The sequence below is a fragment of the Balaenoptera acutorostrata genome, chromosome 3, assembly GCF_949987535.1.
Source record: "Balaenoptera acutorostrata chromosome 3, mBalAcu1.1, whole genome shotgun sequence".
In the NCBI taxonomy this organism is placed as follows: Eukaryota; Metazoa; Chordata; class Mammalia; order Artiodactyla; family Balaenopteridae; genus Balaenoptera; species Balaenoptera acutorostrata.
This window is the reverse complement of record NC_080066.1, coordinates 151,951,759-151,970,664: the sequence shown is the minus strand read 5'-3', so window position 1 is coordinate 151,970,664 and position 18,906 is coordinate 151,951,759. Positions and strand designations below refer to the sequence as shown.

General features: G+C 57.8%; 1 protein-coding gene across 4 annotated transcripts in view; it reads right to left on the bottom strand.

The window, feature by feature from the left end:
• The window catches only part of PAPLN (papilin, proteoglycan like sulfated glycoprotein), a 59,700-nt gene that overhangs the window by 29,264 nt on the left and 11,530 nt on the right, over positions 1-18,906 (bottom strand). For 3 of the 4 annotated variants that reach the window (XR_009007724.1, XM_057544226.1, XM_057544225.1), the window contains exons 7-25: positions 18,089-18,212; positions 17,522-17,602; positions 17,273-17,445; positions 17,046-17,169; positions 16,436-16,562; positions 15,253-15,460; positions 14,545-14,727; positions 14,189-14,330; positions 8,483-8,563; positions 8,057-8,315; positions 6,918-7,038; positions 6,459-6,573; positions 4,966-5,443; positions 4,055-4,192; positions 3,795-3,919; positions 3,356-3,509; positions 2,594-2,731; positions 1,779-1,906; positions 1,564-1,672 (exon numbers count right to left, since the gene is read on the bottom strand). Coding sequence is in view for 3 of the 4 variants with exons in the window: in XM_057544226.1 (XP_057400209.1) it covers positions 1,564-1,672; positions 1,779-1,906; positions 2,594-2,731; positions 3,356-3,509; positions 3,795-3,919; positions 4,055-4,192; positions 4,966-5,443; positions 6,459-6,573; positions 6,918-7,038; positions 8,057-8,315; positions 8,483-8,563; positions 14,189-14,330; positions 14,545-14,727; positions 15,253-15,460; positions 16,436-16,562; positions 17,046-17,169; positions 17,273-17,445; positions 17,522-17,602; positions 18,089-18,212 (3,008 nt within the window). In the remaining variant the exon portion in view is untranslated. The remainder of the gene's footprint in view (positions 1-1,563; positions 1,673-1,778; positions 1,907-2,593; positions 2,732-3,355; positions 3,510-3,794; positions 3,920-4,054; positions 4,193-4,965; positions 5,444-6,458; positions 6,574-6,917; positions 7,039-8,056; positions 8,316-8,482; positions 8,564-14,188; positions 14,331-14,544; positions 14,728-15,252; positions 15,461-16,435; positions 16,563-17,045; positions 17,170-17,272; positions 17,446-17,521; positions 17,603-18,088; positions 18,213-18,906) is intronic. The other variant, XM_057544227.1, reaches the window with a different exon arrangement.

The following is an 18,906-nucleotide window of genomic DNA, read 5'->3' as shown; positions in this document are numbered from 1 at the left end:
AGCAGGTTCCTAGCTTGGTTACTGGGCAGTGGTGGTGCCCCCCCCCCACTGTGGGGAGATCCAGGGCAGGATGAGGGGTGAATGGTGAGGTTATTTTCCCCCATTTCGCATTTTGGGTGCTGTGAGACACCAGGAGGCATCAGATTTGAGGTCTGGACCCAGATAGTGTCTCAGCACTGATGGTCCTGGAAACTTCATGTCTACAGCACTACCCAAGGTGAAGTTAGAGAGAGAAAAGCCGAGGACCGAGGACCAAGGACAGACCTCAAGGTACACCAGCCTCTCAGGGAGAGGGATGCGATGAGCGGGCCAGGAAAACAGAAGCAGTAGCCGGAGAAGCAGGAAGGAGACTGCAGGTCATGTGGGACAGAGTCTGCTCAAGGACTGAGGAACAGGGAGGTACTGGTGACCTCGGTCAGGGCAGTGTCCCTGGCATGGGAGTGCGGGGGTGGAGGAGAGGCCCCGGGGCAAGGGCTGAGCTGCCAGCAGGGAGGTGAGCAGACTGAGACAATGTAAACAGCCGTGCATGAAGGGGACGCGATATAGGACCCCACTGCAGGGAAACACTGGGTCAGAGGAGGGTGTGTTTATGTTTGTTTGTTTTGAAGAGGGGTGTCCTGAGCATGTTTGCTGCTGGCAAGATCCAGGCCTGATAGGATAATCACAGCCACAGCTGATCAGGGCAGGGCCGGCTGAGAGCACCAGCTGAGAAGCCTGCAGAGGCTCCCACCACCTTCCCTGGCATCAGGGCCCCAGATAGGCAGCCGACCTCCGTGACCCTCACCGTTCCTGCCAGTGTGCGGGCCCATTCCCATCCTGGCATCGTCACTCCAGTACTCGCCCTTGAGGCTTGACCAAGAACATCCTTCCCTTCATCCGTTCTCCCAGACAGGAGACAGCCTCACCCCACTGCGCACAGACGCACTTAGGGCAAACCTCTGGAGCCTGGGGGACACTGGGCCATCTCCTGCCTGGGAGTTTCTGGGGGGCTCAGATTACCCCAGGATCCCCAGAGCCTAGCCTAGTCCTGACATAGTGCAAGGAGGAAGTGGGCAAAAAACCGCTGAATGAATGAAAGACCAACAGATTTGGGGTAAAAGACCACTGAAGTCCTCAAAGCTGTGTGCAGCCCAGGGTTTCTCAATGCCAGTGGAGATTCTGTCACCCAGGAGACATTTGGCAACATCTGGAGACTTTATTGCCATGACTTGGGAGAGAGTGCTGCTGGCATCTGGCAGGTGGATGGCCTGGACGCTGCTAGGCGTCCTCCAGCGCATCCCAACAGACGAACGTGTCAGCCCAAAATCTCAGTAGTGCCGAGGTTGAGAAACCCGGGGTAGCCCGACCAACAGAAAAGAGCAGTCCCAGGGGGCTTCCGTGTGTCGGGATAAGGGCGCTGTGGCCCCTTCCCTGGCACCAGGCCAGGAGGCGGGAGTGGAAGAATGAGGGGTGGGGGCGGTGGTGACCGCAGCATCCTGCAGGAAGGTGGACCTCCTCTGTCTGGGCTGTACCACCTCAGGTACGAGGGCCCGAGGGCCAGGCCTGCCTGGAGCAGAGCCTTACCTGGACCATCTGATGTTCACGCTTTCGCCCGCCACCGCACACAGCAGCCTGGCCGTGTCACCTTCTGGCACCATCACCGTAGAGGGCAGCCCTGTGATTGTCAGCTCCCCTGGGCCCAAGGAGGGGGCACTGTCAGCCACCACGCCCATCCTGCCCCACCTGACCTCAGAGGCCGCCAGCCACGCTCACCCTCCCGCTCGGGACTGCCGCCTTACCCAGAACTCTGAGCTGGACCCAGCGCTGGTCTCGGTCCTGCCCATTGACTGCAACACAGGTATAGAAGCCTCCATCTTCCACAGCCACGCGGCTGATGACCAGGGAGCCGTCGGACTGCAGCTGGTGTCTGGGGGCCAAGCACAATTAGGCGTCCCCACCCCAAGGCGCCCGGCAGGGGGCAGGAGGGGCAGGATCTTCCCTCCCCTGGTGAGAGGCTGAGCTGCCCCTGCTGTCAGTGGGATCTGACCAAGGGCCAGTCGGCCTCAGGCCCTCCAGCAGCTGGCACTCTCCTTAAAGACGCCTGACTTTAGAGCCTGGCAATAAACAAGTCAAGTTTTCTGATACAAAATAATTCTGGTTTGGGTTTCTAGTTTTTGCTACACTTGTTTACTAGGCTCAGTCCTGGTTCAGCCACTTAGGAGCTGTGTGGTGTTCAGCTTGTGCGTGTCAAATGGGGGTAAAATAGCACCCACCTATTGGGGCTCCTCTGCAGGTCATAAGGAGGAGAAAAGCCTCACCTCGGAACGGGCTCAATAAACGTGAGCCCTTGTGATTACAGCCAGAAGTGTGTCCGCCTTCGTTTCCTCGCTCAGCTGTCACCTCTGTTAGCAGGCCCTTACTTCTGTCCGCTAACCACATTCCGGAAAGGCCCAGAGACCCAAATGCGGTCTGCCCGAGGAGCCCGACGCCACAGCTCCAACCCTCAAGGGGCCCTGGGGTCCTGCTCAGGACCAGGGGGCACCTGCAACTCCCTCCCCCAGTGGGGGTGGGGCTGGAGGCCGGCCAGGAGGGAGGGGAAAGGAGCTGAACGAACCTGGGGGAAGAGAGGGGCTGCCCATCTCTCTGCCACTCAACGCTTGGCGGTGGGAAGCCCTCGGCACGACAGGTCAGCCGGATCCGCTGGCCTGGATGGGCGTCCACCACCCCGGGCTGGTGCCGGTCCAGACGCAGCCTGCAGAGCAAGCACCCCACGGCCGTGAGGGGGTCCCTGCCGCTGCCTCTCCCCAGCTCCCACCCACGCCAGGGGACGGGACCTCCACACAGCCTCGTGGGCCCCTTCTCCCTCCAGCCAGATTCTGCTTCCCAACATCACCCCTTTGTTCCAGTTGGGACATCTGGGACCAGGTCTAAAAGACACCTGTGGCTTATCTCACCTCCCCACCCAGAACCTCCGACTGTCCCCCGCCCGCCCTGTGCGTCTGCCTCCAGGTCCTTGACTTGGGCACCCCCAGCTCTCTGCATCCCCTCCGTAAACTGCCCTTCTTCAAGGCCTTCTCAGGCCCTCTAGCTGCCGGTGTCCTCCCCTCCCTCGGCTCCTGAGGCCTGGGCCAGGCACCGCTCCGTTCCCCACGGCTCGGGGTGGTGGGCGGGGTCCCCTTTCTCCTCCAGAAGCTGAGCTCAGGAGGCCGTGCTTCCCCAGCCCTCCCCTCACAGAGCCCTGAGCAGGGGCCAGCAAGCCTGCTCACAGCACACGCTGGCCTGGGACCACCCACCCTCCCCGCCTCTCACCGAGACCTCCCCTAACCCCGGCCTCAGTGGGGCAGACCGAGAGCAGGACAGCACTGCACACTGTTACCTGCTCGTGGGCCGTGGGTGCGAGGAGGAGACGGCCCCCCGGCCCCCAGAACCGCCCCCTAGGCTGCGGTCCCGAGGACTGTGGCCCTGGGCTGGGTCCCTGGTCTGAGGGAAGTGCCTTGGTTCAGCCTCAGGAAGCACAGCCACGTCACCCCCTGTCAGGAGGCCAGGAGAAGCAAGGGGTGAGCGGTGGGGAGAAGGGGGTGGAAGGAAGGGTGGGCCATGGGGCCGGCGGGGGACCAATGGAGAAATGAGGGCCACGAGGGGCAACACATCCGCCCCAGCCCAGCTGGAGTGTGTGGTCCCTACCACCAGGAGGCCCTGGCCCAAGGAAACACTAGTCCTCCAGTGCGGAGGCCCCCCGGCCCAGGCCCTCCCGGCCAGAACCCCACCCCGGGGCCCGTGAGGACCCACTGCGGGGGTGGGGTGGGGACAGAGACCTGTGATGCGAAGCTGGATCTTCTGAGAGTCACGGTCTGGCCTGGTGCTGCCACAGCTGTAGGTGCCAGTATCCTCTGCCCACAGGGGGCTGATGACCAGGGAGCCATCGGGCTGCAGCTGGTGCCTGAATGAAGAGAGGGCGCTTGAGCTCTGGGCTCCTGAGGCAACAATGAGCCTGGCTCCTACAAGAGGGGCCGTCACCCCACACTCACCCGCCCGTCCCAGGAGATCAGAGGGGCTGTGCAGGCTGCACACACACCTGGCAGAGGAGATGGGCTGCCCGTCTTTCTGCCACCTGGCGTGGGGGTCCAGAGAGCTGTCATCTGGGCAGAAGAGCCGCACCAGCTGCCCCAGGGCCACCTGTACCAGGGAGGGCTCCGAGCCTGCCAGGGTGATCCTGGAAAGGTGGGAGGGAGGGTCTGCGTGAGTGCCGGGACCAGGGACTTCACCACACAGAAAGCTTGGTGCCCATCCCATTCTGGGCACCTGTGGGGCCAGAGGGTCCCAGGGGAAGCCAAGCTCCGGAAGCCCAAGGACTCAGGAATCCGCCCTCCCCCCCACCCCCAATATCCCCAGGCATTACTACCTCAACCTGTTCCTGCAAGAGCACAGAATAGGCACAGAGCCCAGGGACGGAGAGGTTGGGAGAGAAGCAACACCAGGTTCACGTGGGAGGCTAAACACATGCCTGATCCCTTTGGAATTCAAAGTTTTATTTATTTTGTTTTTAATCTTCCCAAATCTCATTAATATGACACAGTCACAAGACTAACAACAAATGAGACCCACATTAAACCTATGAGATCACATCACCATTTTACAGGTCAAGAAACTGAGGCTTCGAGAATTTGGATGACTTGCCAAAGGTCATGAAGCTCATAAGCTTTTCCAACTAGACAGGCCCTGGGCTATACCAGCAAGATCTGCTGGAGAGCCCAGGCACCACCATCCACCGACTGCCTGACCCTGAGCAAGTCTCATGTCTCCAAAGCCTGAGCTTCCCCGTCTGTAGAATGATGGTAGCAAGGCCCTCCAGTCTGGGCTGTTTGGAAGATTCCAGGTTAGGGATGGAGGGAGGCCCAGCTGACCTCAGGGTTTTAGCTCCAAAAGGCTCAGCCCTTGGGCCTGGGTCCCTAATCCCCCATCTCACCTGGGGAAGGTGGGCCTCACCTGTAGGAGGAGCTGTGAGAAGGTGGCGCTGGTGGTCCTGCGTCTCCGCCCAGTACAGGGGCACTGGGCCCAAGCTCCTGGCCCTGGGGCCCTTCTCCAAAGGCCTGTCTGTGGTCCATGGCCCCCGGCCCAGGCTCTTGATCTCGCCACCACAGGCCACCGGAAGGCAAGGGCTTTCTCTGGACCACAGGCTCCATCCTGTGCTGGCTGGCCTCCTGCTGGCCCCCAGGACCGCTGCCGCCACTGTCTCTATGGGTGCTTTGGCCAGAGGCCCCAGGGTCGTGTTGGCGGGGCTCATGTTGGGGTCCCCGGCAGCTGCTCACACACTCCTCCTCCGAGGCAAAGTTATTGGCGTTGCCATGGCAGCCACCATACCAGAAGCGGTTACACTGGCCCACGGAGGCGATGAAGTACCAGCGGGCGGCCCAGTCCATGCAGGAGCCATGGGCGCTGGGCAGTAGGCACCGCACGGGGTACACTGAGGGGGCAGGGAGGACGCAGGTCACCGGGACCCAGTAATGAAGCTGCAAACGCTGCCCAGGACGTAGGAGTGAGGCCCTTCCCAGGGTATGGAGCACATCTACACTGGGCCCCTGACCAGCCCTGGGGACAGTCTGTTCACTGCCCAGACCTGCGCTGGGCTGGGAACCCAGCAGCCTCCAGAATCATCCCCGTCCACCTCCACCCCCAGAACTAGAGCCGTCCAGAGGTCAGGGCCGTGAGCTCCCTGGACAGGCTCCGTCGTGCTCTTCCCCACCTGACCCAGGCCCCAAGGGCGCACACAGAGCAACCCCAGGGCCAAACCTTGCGGTGCTTAGCTCACAATGAGGACCCAGCCCTGAGCCCCCAAAGGCCTGTGAAGATGCCCAGTGAGGGGCCCACCCTTGTTCCCAGGACCCTTCACCAGCTCTGAACCTTCTCCAGCCCCCAGCCTGCCCATAATAATCGCCCTCCTCCCAGGCACAGCCTGCTCCCTCTCCGCATTCAGATGTGACCACGCTGGCCACTGCTTAAAGCCCATCCAGGTGCCCAGCCCCCTGCAGACTCAGCCCACCAGCCCACCTGGCTTCCAACGTCCCTGTGATGGTCCCTGGTGCTCCACCCATGCACCCCATGCTCCCGCCTCACAGCCCTCCCTCCAGGACTCATCCCAGGTAGGGTGGGGACACCCCGTCCATCCCAGCCCTGACAACCCGGTCTCTGGAGGGGGCTGAGCCCTGGGGGCAGCACAGCCTTCCCTCTCTGTGGAATCCACACCGACAACTACCCCAACTCCCACAAGCAACCAGGCGGCGACAAGTGCAAACTGTTGGACACGATAATAATCTGCCACTGTTCTCTGGCCTGGCACCTAGTAGGTGATCAATAAGTATTTGTGGAAGAAAAGAGCAATAACCAAGGCAGCAGGAAGGTTTTTGGCTCTGGGTGGGGTGGCGAGCACAGTGGGACCAGAGCCTACCCACCAGGAAGGACAAGAAGGGACATCCACTCACTGTAGCTGGGCTGGCCCACACAGCCTTCCCCAAGAGGGCCCAGCGCAGAGGCCATGTTGTCATAGCAACAGCCGAACTGGGAGCCCCGGCACTCACTGGGCTCATTCTGCTGGGCCTGGGGAGGAAGGCCAAGGTTGGGAAGTTGGAAATAGGTCTGGCTCTTGGTGGGAACTCTAGGCTGCCAGGAGGAGAATGGCAGCAAGAGGGACAGAACCGTGAACACATGGAGCATAACCCCAGCCCTGGGGGCAGATCATAGGCCAGGAGAATGTTGGCTGAACCCCTCAGTTCCAGCCCAGGCCTGTCGCTGAAGCCCTATGCCCTCCAGAGGATGGTTCAGGCCAGCAGGCTTCAGGGACCTCCTTTCTCCAAGGCTAAAGCTGCAAAAAGCCTGGGTCACAGTGGCATTGAGCAGGCTTGGGGGCTGGACTCCTGCCCCTCACGTGACCAGACACTTACTGTGGAAGCCACCTCTCTCGACCGTGGCCTGCTCCCGGGGTTGTCGCGTCCATAAGTGCTTGCACAGCCAGCCTGATGGGGCCCCTCAGCCACAGACACCCCGTCAGGACAGCACCCGAACCTAGACAGACATCACACAGCCGTCCCCTCACCACCCAGCCCTGACCCCCACCCCTACCAGGGACCCTGAGCTTCCTGTATCCCAGGATCCAGGCTCTGAGGCTCCCTGAGCCAGGGGCTGACCGGGTGAAGATCTGCGTGGGAGACGGGCTGTCCCGCGTGCAGGGAGAACCATTTTGTGAACCCCAGTCTCTGCCATGTCCACTGACCGCTTAGAGGCTCCCAGTGAGGGCAACAGGAAAACAATAAGCAGAGCTGAACCCTTAATAATTGAGAGATCTTCAACTCACACAGCCCGCCACAAAACCGAGGAGGGGGAAATTCACCTGAACCTGCCCAAATACCAGGTTCCCAGGGAGTTTTTACAAAATGGCAGCAGTTGGGCGATGGGGCAGAAGAGGGTGTCAAAGGAGCCCACCACTTATTTCACCTCCACCAACCAGGAGTTGGGAAGGAAGGTGAAAGAAGGAACATATCAAAGCACCTTCTATGTGCCAGGCACCATGTGATTCGTTTCAGCCTCACAGGAACCCCAGTCAGTGGCTGTCATTGTTTCCAATTCTCAGCAGAGAAAGCCAAGATCAAAGAGGTTAATAACTTGCCCCAAGTCACCCAGCACACAGCTGGTAAGTGGCTGAGCTGAGAATCACCCCCAGGCTGCTGGGCGCCGAATCTCAGCCCTTAGCCCCACAGCCCCTGAGGGAGTGGGAGTCTGGTTTGGATCGGAGAGCTAGAATCACAGCCCATTTTCCTTCCCAGAGCCTCAGGCTACATCTCAACAGGCTGACTTCTGCAGAGAAAGCAGGGGGTTTACCCACACCCGGCACATAAGGGAGCTCAGCGAGAGGAAGCCAAGTCCTTGGTTTTGCGCTATCAGGGCAGCTCAGAGACAACACCCCTGGAGCTCTGCTAAGCCAGCCCACCCCCTCTCTGAGCAGAGACACTGCCCCGTGCATCGGACACACCCCCTGAACACATACCTTCCCTCTTCGACCTGGGGAGAAGGAAGAGGCACCCACCTGCTCTGCTGACATGAGGCCCCCGGGCAGCCTTGCCACTGCGGCCCAAGAGACGCAGTGTGGCCATCGGGGCAGCACCCATGGGGGCTGTGTCTGCAGTCACGGGGCGCCAAGCCAGACCGCAGGGGCTGCCGGTGTGAGGAGTGCCGCAGAGATGGGGCTGGGCCCGGGGCTGGCAGGTGTGGGCTCTGGTCACCTCTGGGGTTACCCTGAGCTGATGAGGGTTGCTCCTGGGGTGCCCACCACTGGTCTCTGAAATCTAGAAAGAAGAGGAAGCAAAAGTCATGTGATGTCTCCACCTGGCTCCTCACCCTCCATCTGTAGCTACATCAGACCCACCTCTCCCCATCCCCCCAAACCACCTGCCGCCACCCTCAACCTCCATCTCAAGGGCCCGGGGCTGGGGGCTTCCACTAAGCTTCTCACCTGAGGCGGGGGCCTCCCGTGGGCCCAGAGACATCCACGGGTCCCTGGGGCTGGTGTGCATGTCCTGCATGCTGGGGACTTCTGCAGGGAGCCGGGGCAGTCAGGGTGCAGAGGGAAGGCCACCCCCACCAACATCTGCTCCCACCCCACTACTCAGGCAGGACCTGGGGAACCCAGGACAGTAGAAGGAAAAAGGAGCAGACTTGTGTTTTTGTAAACACCCTTCCCAGGTTTCAAGAGAGTCTTTATCGCATAGAAAATGCTCATGTTACATGTTCAGCAAAAGGAAAAGCCACATGTAAAATTAGCGTTTATGTTTGATCCCAATGACATAAAACAAAAAATGATACACATTTTTAATTGGACTGATGAAAAGATAAACAATCCAATTTTAAAATGGGCAAAGAACTTGAACATATGCTCCTCCGAAGAAGACACACAGATGGCCAACAAGCACATGAAAAGATGCTCTACATCATCAGTCATTAAGGAAACGCACATCAGAGCCATAAGGAGACACCACTTCGTATGCACTAGGATGACTCTAATCAAAAAAGACTGAAATAACAAGTGTCGGCAAGGATGTGGACAAACTGGAAACCCATGCACTGTTGGTGGGAATGTAAAATGGTGCAACACTGTGGAAACAGACTGGCAGTTCCTCAAAAAGTTAAACGGAGTTACCATATAGCCCAGCAATTCCACTTCTAAATATATACCCAAGGGAACTGAATATACACACCCACACAGAAACTCCTACATGAATATGTTCATAGCAGCATTATTCATTATGGCCAAAAGGTGAAAACAACCCAAATATCCATCAACAGACAAATGGATAAACAAATTGGGTACATCCATATAATTGAATGTGATTTAGCCGTAAAAAGGAATGAAGTGCTGATGCATGCCACAACTTGGACGAACCTCAAAAACATTTTGCTAAGTGAAAGAAGCCAGATGCAAAAGGTCTGCTCTTCCTTTTATCTGATATATCTAGAATTGGCAAATCCATAGAGACAGAGAGCAGATCAGGTGACCAGGGAAGGGGACTAGGGTTAATGGGGAGTGATTACTTGATGGGTACAGGGTGCTTATACAGGGTGATGAAAATTTTTGAACCTAGAGAGTTGGTGGTTGTACAACATTGTGAACACAACAAATAAGAGCACACTGTCTACTTGGACTTCCCTGGTGGCGCAGTGGTTAAGAACCCACCTGCCAATGCAGGGGACACGGGTTCGAGCCCTGGTCCGGGAAGATCCCACATGCCGCGGAGCAACTAAGCCCGTGCACCACAACTATTGAGCCTGCACTCTAGAGGCAGCGAGCCACAACTACTGAGCCTGCGCGCCTAGAGCCCGTGCTCTGCAACGAAGAGTAGCCCCCGCTCGCCTCAACTAGAGAAAGCCCACGCACAGCAACGAAGACCCAATGCAGCCAAAAATAAATAAATAAAAACAGCACACTGTGTACTTTAAAGTGGTTAACTGTGTGTTACTGATTTTCACGTCAATTAAAAAAATTCCATATTAAAAACAATTGGATTAATAGATGAAGGGATAGAGAGTAGATGATGAAAAAGTAATTACAACAAAATATTAATTGTGAACTTGATGGTGGGCACGTGGCTGCTCACCACACAGCTCTTCAACTTTCCTGTGTGATTCAAATTTCTCATCGTCTCTTGTCCAGCTTAGTAAACTTACTAAAACTCACGAACTGTACCATTAGCGTGGGTGAATTTTATGCTGTATGATGTTTAAGCACCTCAATATTAAGTTCTTAAAAAGATTTTCATCATAAAATATTAGAGAAAAAATGCAAAAGGCTGAGTAGATAAATTTAGGATAATAGGAATTTTTAAAAAGGGTACCCAAAAGAATACTAGCAGGACACCCCCAAAATGCTCACAGTGACTGTGAAACAGACTCACAGACACAGAGAACAGACTTGTGGCTGCCAAGGGGGGAGGGGAGTGGGGGAGGGATAGATGGGGAGTTTGGGATTAGCAGATGCAAACTATTACATATAGGATGGATAAACAACAAGGTCCTACTGTATAACACAGGGAACTATATACAATATCCTAGGATAAACCATAATGGAAAAGAACATATATACTTATACACATACATATATATATAAAACTGGGGACTTCCCTGCTGGTCTAGTGGTAAAGAACCCGCCTTACAATGCAGGGGACGCGGGTTTGATCCCTGGTCAGGGAACTGGGATCCCACATGCCACAGGGCAACTAAGCCCGCGGGCCACAACTACTGAGCTCGCTCGCCTCAACTAGAGCCTGCGTGCCACAAACCACAGAGCCCACGCACTCTAGAACCCATGCCACAACTAGAGAAGCCCATGCGCCGCAACGAAAGATCCCGCATGACTCAACGAAGATCCTGCGTGCCGCAACTAAGACCCAGCGCGGCCAAAAATAAAATAAAAAATAATAAATGATAAATAAATCTTTCAAAAAAATAAAACTGAATCACTTTGCTGTACAGCAGAAACTAACACAACATCGTAAATCAACTATACTTGAATAAAATAAATTAAAAAAACAAAAAAACCAAAATGCTCACAGTGTAAGTTTCTGAGTGCTTTGTGTGTGTGCGTGTTTTGTGAGGCAGAAGTGGTGGTGGGGTCCCTTCCTTCTATTTGTTAGTTTTTCAAATTTTCCACAATAAACATATTACTACATAGTGGAACAAAGTTATAAAAAATGAAATAAGTGAAAATTCCATTCTCACGTGGACTACATCTTCCCAGTCTCCAGGGAATATTTAAAAAATAATAATTTAGGGTTGGAAGATTCCAGTAGAGAAGCGGTAAAATCTCTGTTTTCATTTTATTACCTATCCCACCTGGGCCAAAACCTCGGACAAGGCTGATTCCAGTTCCCTCCCCTGTTCTGGTCTCCTACCCACATTCAGCCCTGCGTTCACAGTCCCCAGCCAGCCTCGGAATTCCTGCTATCCCTCCGTTGCCTGAAAGGCACCTTTCTGCCAAGCCCACCCTGCCTCTGGCTTCCCCTCCTGTGACTCTTCTCTGCCACCTTTTCAGGCTTAACTTGGAGTCTGGGGCCCCTCCCCACACCCACACCCGCAGGGGATCAGGCTCTGCTGGGCCAGCGCCGGCCCCTCCATTCCCATCATTCTAAGAGCTTGGATTTCTGCACCCTGCTCCCCACCTGGCTCCTGCTTCTCAACTTTCTCCACTTCAGCCTGACACTCAGGCAGGTGCCAAATCTGTCCTAAACATCTTTCATGGTGTCACTTCTAGCTCCAAAACTTTCAGTGGCTCCCCTGGGCCTATCAGACAAATTTAATCAGTAGCCAGAGGCCTGAGGCCCTCAGCATCGCCCCAGCCCGAAGAGCACCCGCCCTGGACAGACCCGTCATCACCCCCATACCCTGTGCCGAGGGCCGGTCCTGGGCCCCTACTGGTCTCACAGTTACTGAGCACTTGAAATGTGGCCTGAGGGACTGAGAAACTGAGTTTTAAATTTTACCGGATTAGAATTAATTTTAAATTTAAACACTGACACATGATTCATTTATTGAAAAACGCTTCAGTATGTCTGGACCGACTTGGGGATGTTAATCTGCTTTTTCAACTGTAATCTGCTTTTTCAACTGTAATTCTGCTTTTTCAATCTGCTTTTTCAACTGTACGTTTCATGACATCTAAATCGAGATCGACTACACCAGTGAAATTTTAGCACTGGGGGTTCGATCCCTGGTCGGGACTGGGCCGTGCGCCACAACTACTGAGCTCGCGTGCCTCAACTAGAGAGCCTGCGTGCTGCAAACTACAGAGCCCACACGCCCTGGAGCCCACGCGCCACAACTAGAGAAGAGAAAACCCGCACACCACAACTAGAGAGAAGCCTGCACGCTGCAAGATCCCACATGCCTCGATGAAGATCCCGCATGCCACAACTAAGACCTGATGCAGCCAAAAATAAATAAATATATATATAATAAATAAATCTTTAAAAAAATAAATAAAATAAAATGCGGTTCTTAGAAAATTTTAAATGACATGTGGGACTTGCCTTCTATTTCTTTTGGCAAGCACTGCTCAAGAGTCTAGAAAAGACGGGGAAGCAGAGCTGTCCGGTGTGTCCGCTCAGAAGCCCACCCCTCAGGGGGCCGCCTCTTTGCACCCTCGACCCCTCCTCCCGGGCACTTGCCAGTAAGCACTACAGCACTAGTTACAGTACCCAAAACAGCAGGAACCGCCTAAATTCTAAATTCATACCCACCATGGACTTCTGTGGAGCCCCTAGAAATCACAAGACGAAAATGTTCACACACCAAATGTCATTAGGGGGAAAAAGGAGATACAAAATCACACATACGTTACAAGGAAGTTCACTAAAGATTTATCCCAACAATAGATGGGATCAAGGGTAATTTAAGTTTCTCGCTACATACTAATTTTCTAAATTCTCCAAATTTTCCACAATGAACATAATTATTTTTATAATTATGAAAACAGCAATGAAGGTTATTTCTTTTACAACTCAGCCTGGCCTGAAGTCCTCTTTCTGTTTCCCTCCTTTCGACCTATGTGAATGCCTCTCTGGGGCAGGTTCAGGACAGCCTCTTCCAGGAAGGCATCCAGGGTCCTGGGACACCGAGTGGCTCCAGGGAGCTGGACTTGTAAGAGCCCGAGGATCCTCCTGCTCGTGTACCCCAAGGGCCAGGCCCAGGCTAAGGAGCCCCAGGAGCCCGGCCCAGGGTCCCCCAGGGCCTCACCGCCACTGCCACCCACTCTTTGCTTATGGAGTACTGTGTATTCAGGCACTGTGCCAAGCGATCACCACGAGCCTGGAAGGCCAGTCTTATTAACCCCACTGTACAGATGGGCAAACCGAGGATCAGAGAGGAGGGGCAGTTGCCCAGGGCCACACGGCTGGTCAGCAGTGGAGATCTGAACCCAGGTTAGCTGTTGACTCCAGGCCACTGGCTCTTAGCCACCTTGCCACGTGCCTCCACTGGAACCCAACCATTGCCCCATCACTGGCACATCCGGGCCAAACGCCTCTCTGCAGCATCACAAGGCCGACCACCCACCCCCGGCTCAGCCCCAACCCACGCCTTCCCTCAGTAACACTTCCTCACACCGGGTAAGTTGCTGGCCTCTGTGCCCTTTGTCCTGCAGCTCCTCACGACTGGGACACCTTCCTTCCCAGTGGGGACGGGGGTGAGGGGAGGCGGGAAGGCAGAGGCAATATGCGAGGACAATCCTTCCTGGACCGCCTCCCTCTCTGCACTCAGTCACCCAGTCACTCAACAATTACTGAGTACCTAGCATGCGCTAGCTAAGTTCTGCAGGGGTATAAACAGAAAGAAGGAAGGGGACCTGGCCCTCAAGAAGCTTACAGCTAGTAGGCCTACAAGCCATGTACAACCACTGCAGCACCAGGAAACCAGCCTAAGAGTGACAGCAGTTACAGTGAGCCATGGGGGTGGGGTAAGGGATGCTACCTCGGAGGGGGGAAACAGGGCTGCCTGGTGAGGCTGTCTAGAGCCGGACTTTGTGGGTGGCAAAGGCTTCACACACGGTGATGTGTGAGAGCGTTCCAGGTGGCTGGCAGCACAGGCAAAGGCCCAGCGGCAGGAAGGGCTGGCCAGGTTGATAGCAGGGAAAGAGGTTGGGCCAGGTACCAGCTGCCCCTCCTGTCCTTACCTGGAGGAAGATGGCAGGGCTGCGTGTTACAGGGCTCCACATCCGCAGGCCTGGATGGCTGCAGGCTCCCGCAGTGGCCGGGCGGGCCAATGGCGCAGACCACCTGGCGCCTCCGAGTGCCCGAGCTGCAGCTCTTGGAGCACTGGGGCCCCCCGGGGTGGGAGTGGGAAGAGAGAACAAGCCCGCAAAGGGAGAGAGACCCTGAGACTGGGTGGGGGGTACCTATAAGGCAGGGGGAAGGGGGAAGGTGCCTGGTACTGCGTGTCAGACCCAAGGACAGGCACATGTGCAGCCTCTGGTCAGAGACCCAAGGGACCGGGATTGGGCAGCAGGTATGGGTGGGGGGAAGTACTCACTAGGCCCCAGGCGCCTACGTGCCAGGCCTGGTCACTGAGAGGGGGACAGCTGTCATGCACACAGGGCTCAGTGAGGGGGGGACGGTCCTCCAAGGAGCACGCTGTGGCGTGGAGCAGAGATCCCTCGTCACCCAGGCAGGTGACGGTCCGCCTCCGGACCCCGGCGCCGCAGCTGACAGAGCACTGTAAGGACCAGGCTGTCAGCAGGAGCTGGTCCTCGCCCAGCAGGAGGCCCACCAGCCTGGCATGGAGGGCAGACAGCACCCTACTGCCCCACGTCCAGTTCCCAGGCCCAGAGAGGCTGAGTCATCCTCCTGCGGTTACACAGCCTGAACCATGGCTGCAGATACCAAGCTGAGGTGCGTTTTCCACATTCCTTCATTTGCAACGGCAACATAGGTAGGTGCCAGAAGCAGTGACCAGCAGCCCCGGTTTCCCCCTGGCCCCCAAACAGTGTGCCCAGCTTCTTCTTTCCCCCCCGGCCTGGGACCTTCTAGAGAAGGAGGAAGAACACGGGAGCAGAAGTCCAAGCCCCCGCTCCTAGTCCCAGCCTTGGCCACAGCTTCCAAGACCACGTGGCAGGTCACTTTACTCCCAGGATCTGTCTGCTCGAGGCGGAGGACGAGCCTCCCAGCCCTGCCCTGCTGCTGCCCAGGCCCAAGACCCAGCTCCTGACTTCCGCCCCTCCTGGTCAGGGCCGGGCCTCACCTCGCCCCAGGGCTCCGCGCTCCAGGCTGTGCAGCGCTGCAGGTTGCAGGCCTGCGTGGTAGGGGGCTTCTCAGGCAGGGCCGCACACTTGGCGTCCTCAGCAGCCTCCTGGACGCCAGCGCCATCAGATGAGACACAGTAGACGGTGCGGGACTGGGAGCCGCCCTCACAGGAGGCCGAGCAGGGCGTCCAGGGCCCCGTCTTCCAGCTGGCAGGGAGCAGGAGGGCGGTGAGGCTGGCCCTGCAGCAGGGGCCAAGGTCCAGGCCCGAGGGGGCACAGGAGTGGAGGGGGGACCCCCACCCGGCCCATTCTCTGAGCATCAGGCCGTGCAGGTGAGGGGCAAAGAGCCCTGCGCAAAGGCCAAGGTCCGGCCCTGCTCACCCATCCCCACCACTGTGCACTGGTCCCTATAAACACGGAGCCTGGCTGCCTCCCTCTCAGCGTTCCTGTCCTCACCTGCGTCCCCCTTCCTCCTTCTCACCAGGTCAGCCATCACCCCCAGCCAGACTCCATCCCCTCTGGGTCTGAACTTAGTGGGGGCATCTCCCGGAGGGGCCGTGCTCACCCAAGTGGGGAGTGGCCCTTCCTGGCCGTGGGGCCCAAGGACCTAGAAGAAAGGGCCAGCCCCACTGCAATGCAAAGCCACGCCCACCACCATCCCAAGAGACCAGCTGCCACCAAGGCCATGGGAGGAAGGACAGCACAGCCCTGCGGGGAGCCTGTGGCCCAGGAGTACCTGTTCCTGCACACACGCTGGGCCCCAGCGAGGGGCCACACTCTGGGCCGGTGCAGGTAAGAGGTCCCTTGTGCACAAACACAGGCACTGCTGATGCCCTCAGGCCCCTTGGCCCGAGCTCTGGCCCACTCCTTGGCATCTGCCAAGTCCCCTGCCAGCTCAGAAAAACGGGGCCTCCGATAACCCCCCAACCCTCCCGCCGCCAGCCTAGACATTCTGGGCACTGTGTGGGCTCACGAGGGCGGACAGAATAGCCCGGGGTCTCATGCTCAGGACCCCCCACTGCCCCCGCCCGGCTGACAGCTGGCTCCTCCCGCTCTGTCCACAGCTGAGGAGCCCCCCAACCTCTTTCTTTGCTCAACACCTAAAGCGGCTGAGGGACCCCACTCCCTTCCCACCCAAGAGCTTGGGTCCCGCAGGGGCAGAGGGGGCTGGCAGGGCCTCACCGCTTGGTGTGTGGGCAGGGCTGAGGGCTGCAGGGTCGGCGGTCAGCCGGCCGCGGCCGGTGCCGGCACAGGTGTTCGGGGTAGACCTCATTGTCGATGGTGCAGAACACCGGGCGGGTCTGCTGACCTGCAGAGGCCCGGCCATAGCAGGCAGCCAGTCAGTCCAGACTCGCCAAATGCATTCTCTGGGCCAGGCACCCTTCCGGACACGTCCCAGGCATCACCTTGATTAAGCCTCAAACGAACCCCTGGGGTAGGCTGCCATCACCATCCTCAACTTACGGATGAGGAAACTGAGGCTCAGCGAGTTGTATCTGTGGGCGATGGAGCCCCGCTCTGACACCTGACCATTAGCTCCAGGCCCAGCCTCCACTGCCAATGGAATACTGTCTCCTGTGAGATGCCACTGCCTCGGGGAAGCCCTCTGGTTCTCTTAGGTTGGGCGGGGGCCCTTCCTCGAGTCCCCTGATCTCTGGGTTTCCCCCAGGTGACCCCCATGACATGAGGCTGTCTCCTCTCCTTGTCCACCCCCCACCCACAGCTGGAGCGCCTGGAGGAGAGAGCCAAGCCCCGCGTGCAGCCGCGCCCCCGACCAGGGCCCTGCCCTCACCTCCACCACACGTGGCGCTGCAGTCGCCCCACGAGCCGTGGCTCCAGCTGAAGCCGGGCCGGGGGGTGCTCAGGGGCAGGTGGTACTCGAAGTGCACGCCAGGGCTGGGCTCCTGGCTGATGAGCTGTGCAGGAGGGTCCCCACTGAGGCCTAATGCCAGGGGGCCGCGCCCGCCCAGCCCGCAGCCCTCCTGCCGGCCGCCCCCGTCTCCCGCCAGCCCCGTTCACCTCGACGATCAGGGGCTCCGAGGTGGGGCCACGGGCGTGGAGCCGCTCGGGCGCCAGGTCCCCCTCAGCTCCCCGCTCATAGTGCAGGACGGTGCTGGCCACAGGTAGGGCCCGGGCGCCCTCGATGGTCCAGTGCCCGTTGAGGTAGTATTCACCACGGATGCTCTTCACCGCTGGGCAGGGTGAACACCCTAGTCAGCTGCCCTGGCAGGACCCGCCCCCCTGCCCCAGACCCAAAACTGTCCTCACCCAGGAAATTCCTGCTGGCGGCCGCCTCCTCAATGCGGATGCTGGTGGCCCCCACGGGAACTATGAGGATCTGGTTGTAGCCTGAGGGGACAGAGATACCCCGGGACCACTCAGCCACAGGGAGGAGTTGGCCCTGAGGAGGCTAGGTGCCCGCAGCACAGGTGGGGTCAGGGCAGGGCAAGTAGCACACAGGCAGGGCCGGGTGCTTGGGAAAGAGTGTTCCTGAAGGAGCAGACAGCCTTGCAAAGCCCAGAGGGGCGGGCAGGCTCCAGCGCCCATACTGACCGGGAGGGGAGGGGGCAGATGGGGACGATGGGGGAAGGGATGAGGAGGCATCCAGGTGGCCGCTGGATAAGGGGGCAGAGATCCTAGTGTGAGCCCACAGGCTCCTGGACAAGGGTTTGGCCTCCACCCTGAGGCGTGACCTCAGGCCTTTCATGACCTGAGTGCCAGATCAGACCCCCTCAGTGCCATGAGAGCAACTCAGCCAGTGAGGGAGACAGGCCAGGAAGGAGCAGGTAACAGACCCTTGTCTCAACTGTCTGTGGACCCCGGGAGGAGCCCCACCTCTGCTGAGGTCATTGTCATCAAAGACGCCTGTGACGGGGTAGCAGGTCGTGCCATCACCCCCGCACTGCAGACACTTGTCCTCCTGCTTCCACGAGTCCAGGTTGTGGTCACAGCCGACAACCTGCCAGGCAGAGACGAGGGGAGATGGGAGAGACCAGAGTGAGTCACAGTCACACCAGGACTTGAACCCTGGCCGCGTAGCCAGGTCCAGGAAGCGCAGTAACCATTCTCTAGCCATGGGGGCCGAGTAAACCTTGAATCTGGCCCGTGGCTGACAATCCACCTCTTCTGCCTACTCGGCACCCGTGTCCCCTTCTCTGACAATAGCACCTCATTTTCCTTCCTTTGTGGGAGCCACCTCTCTCCCACAGAGTTTGCATACAGTTCCCCAACAGTGGCTTCGGGCCAATCAGCGGGTTGTATGCCTTGCTCAAAGCTCACAGGGGGAGCCCCAGGCCAGGACAAGCCAAAGGCAACCCCAGGTCGCTGGAACTCCTGGGAATAGGGCGCCCTGTCCCAGGGGGTTGCCAGGCTGGGACAACTGAAGCCTGGGCTGCTGGGCCAGCTTCACACCTCATCAGAAGAACCTGTCTGCCCCTAAGTTGACCCAAGAGACAAGGAGAGAGATGTTTCCAGCATCATCATTCAAGCACCTGCAGCCAGCCAGCCCTTCCCTCAATGGCATTTTTAAAATTTCTTAAGTCAGTTTTAGTTGGGTTTCTATTACTTGCCCGTGAGCCACAACTACTGAGCTCACGTGCCACAACTACTGAAGCCCGTGCGCCTAGATCCCATGCTCCACAAGAGAAGCCACC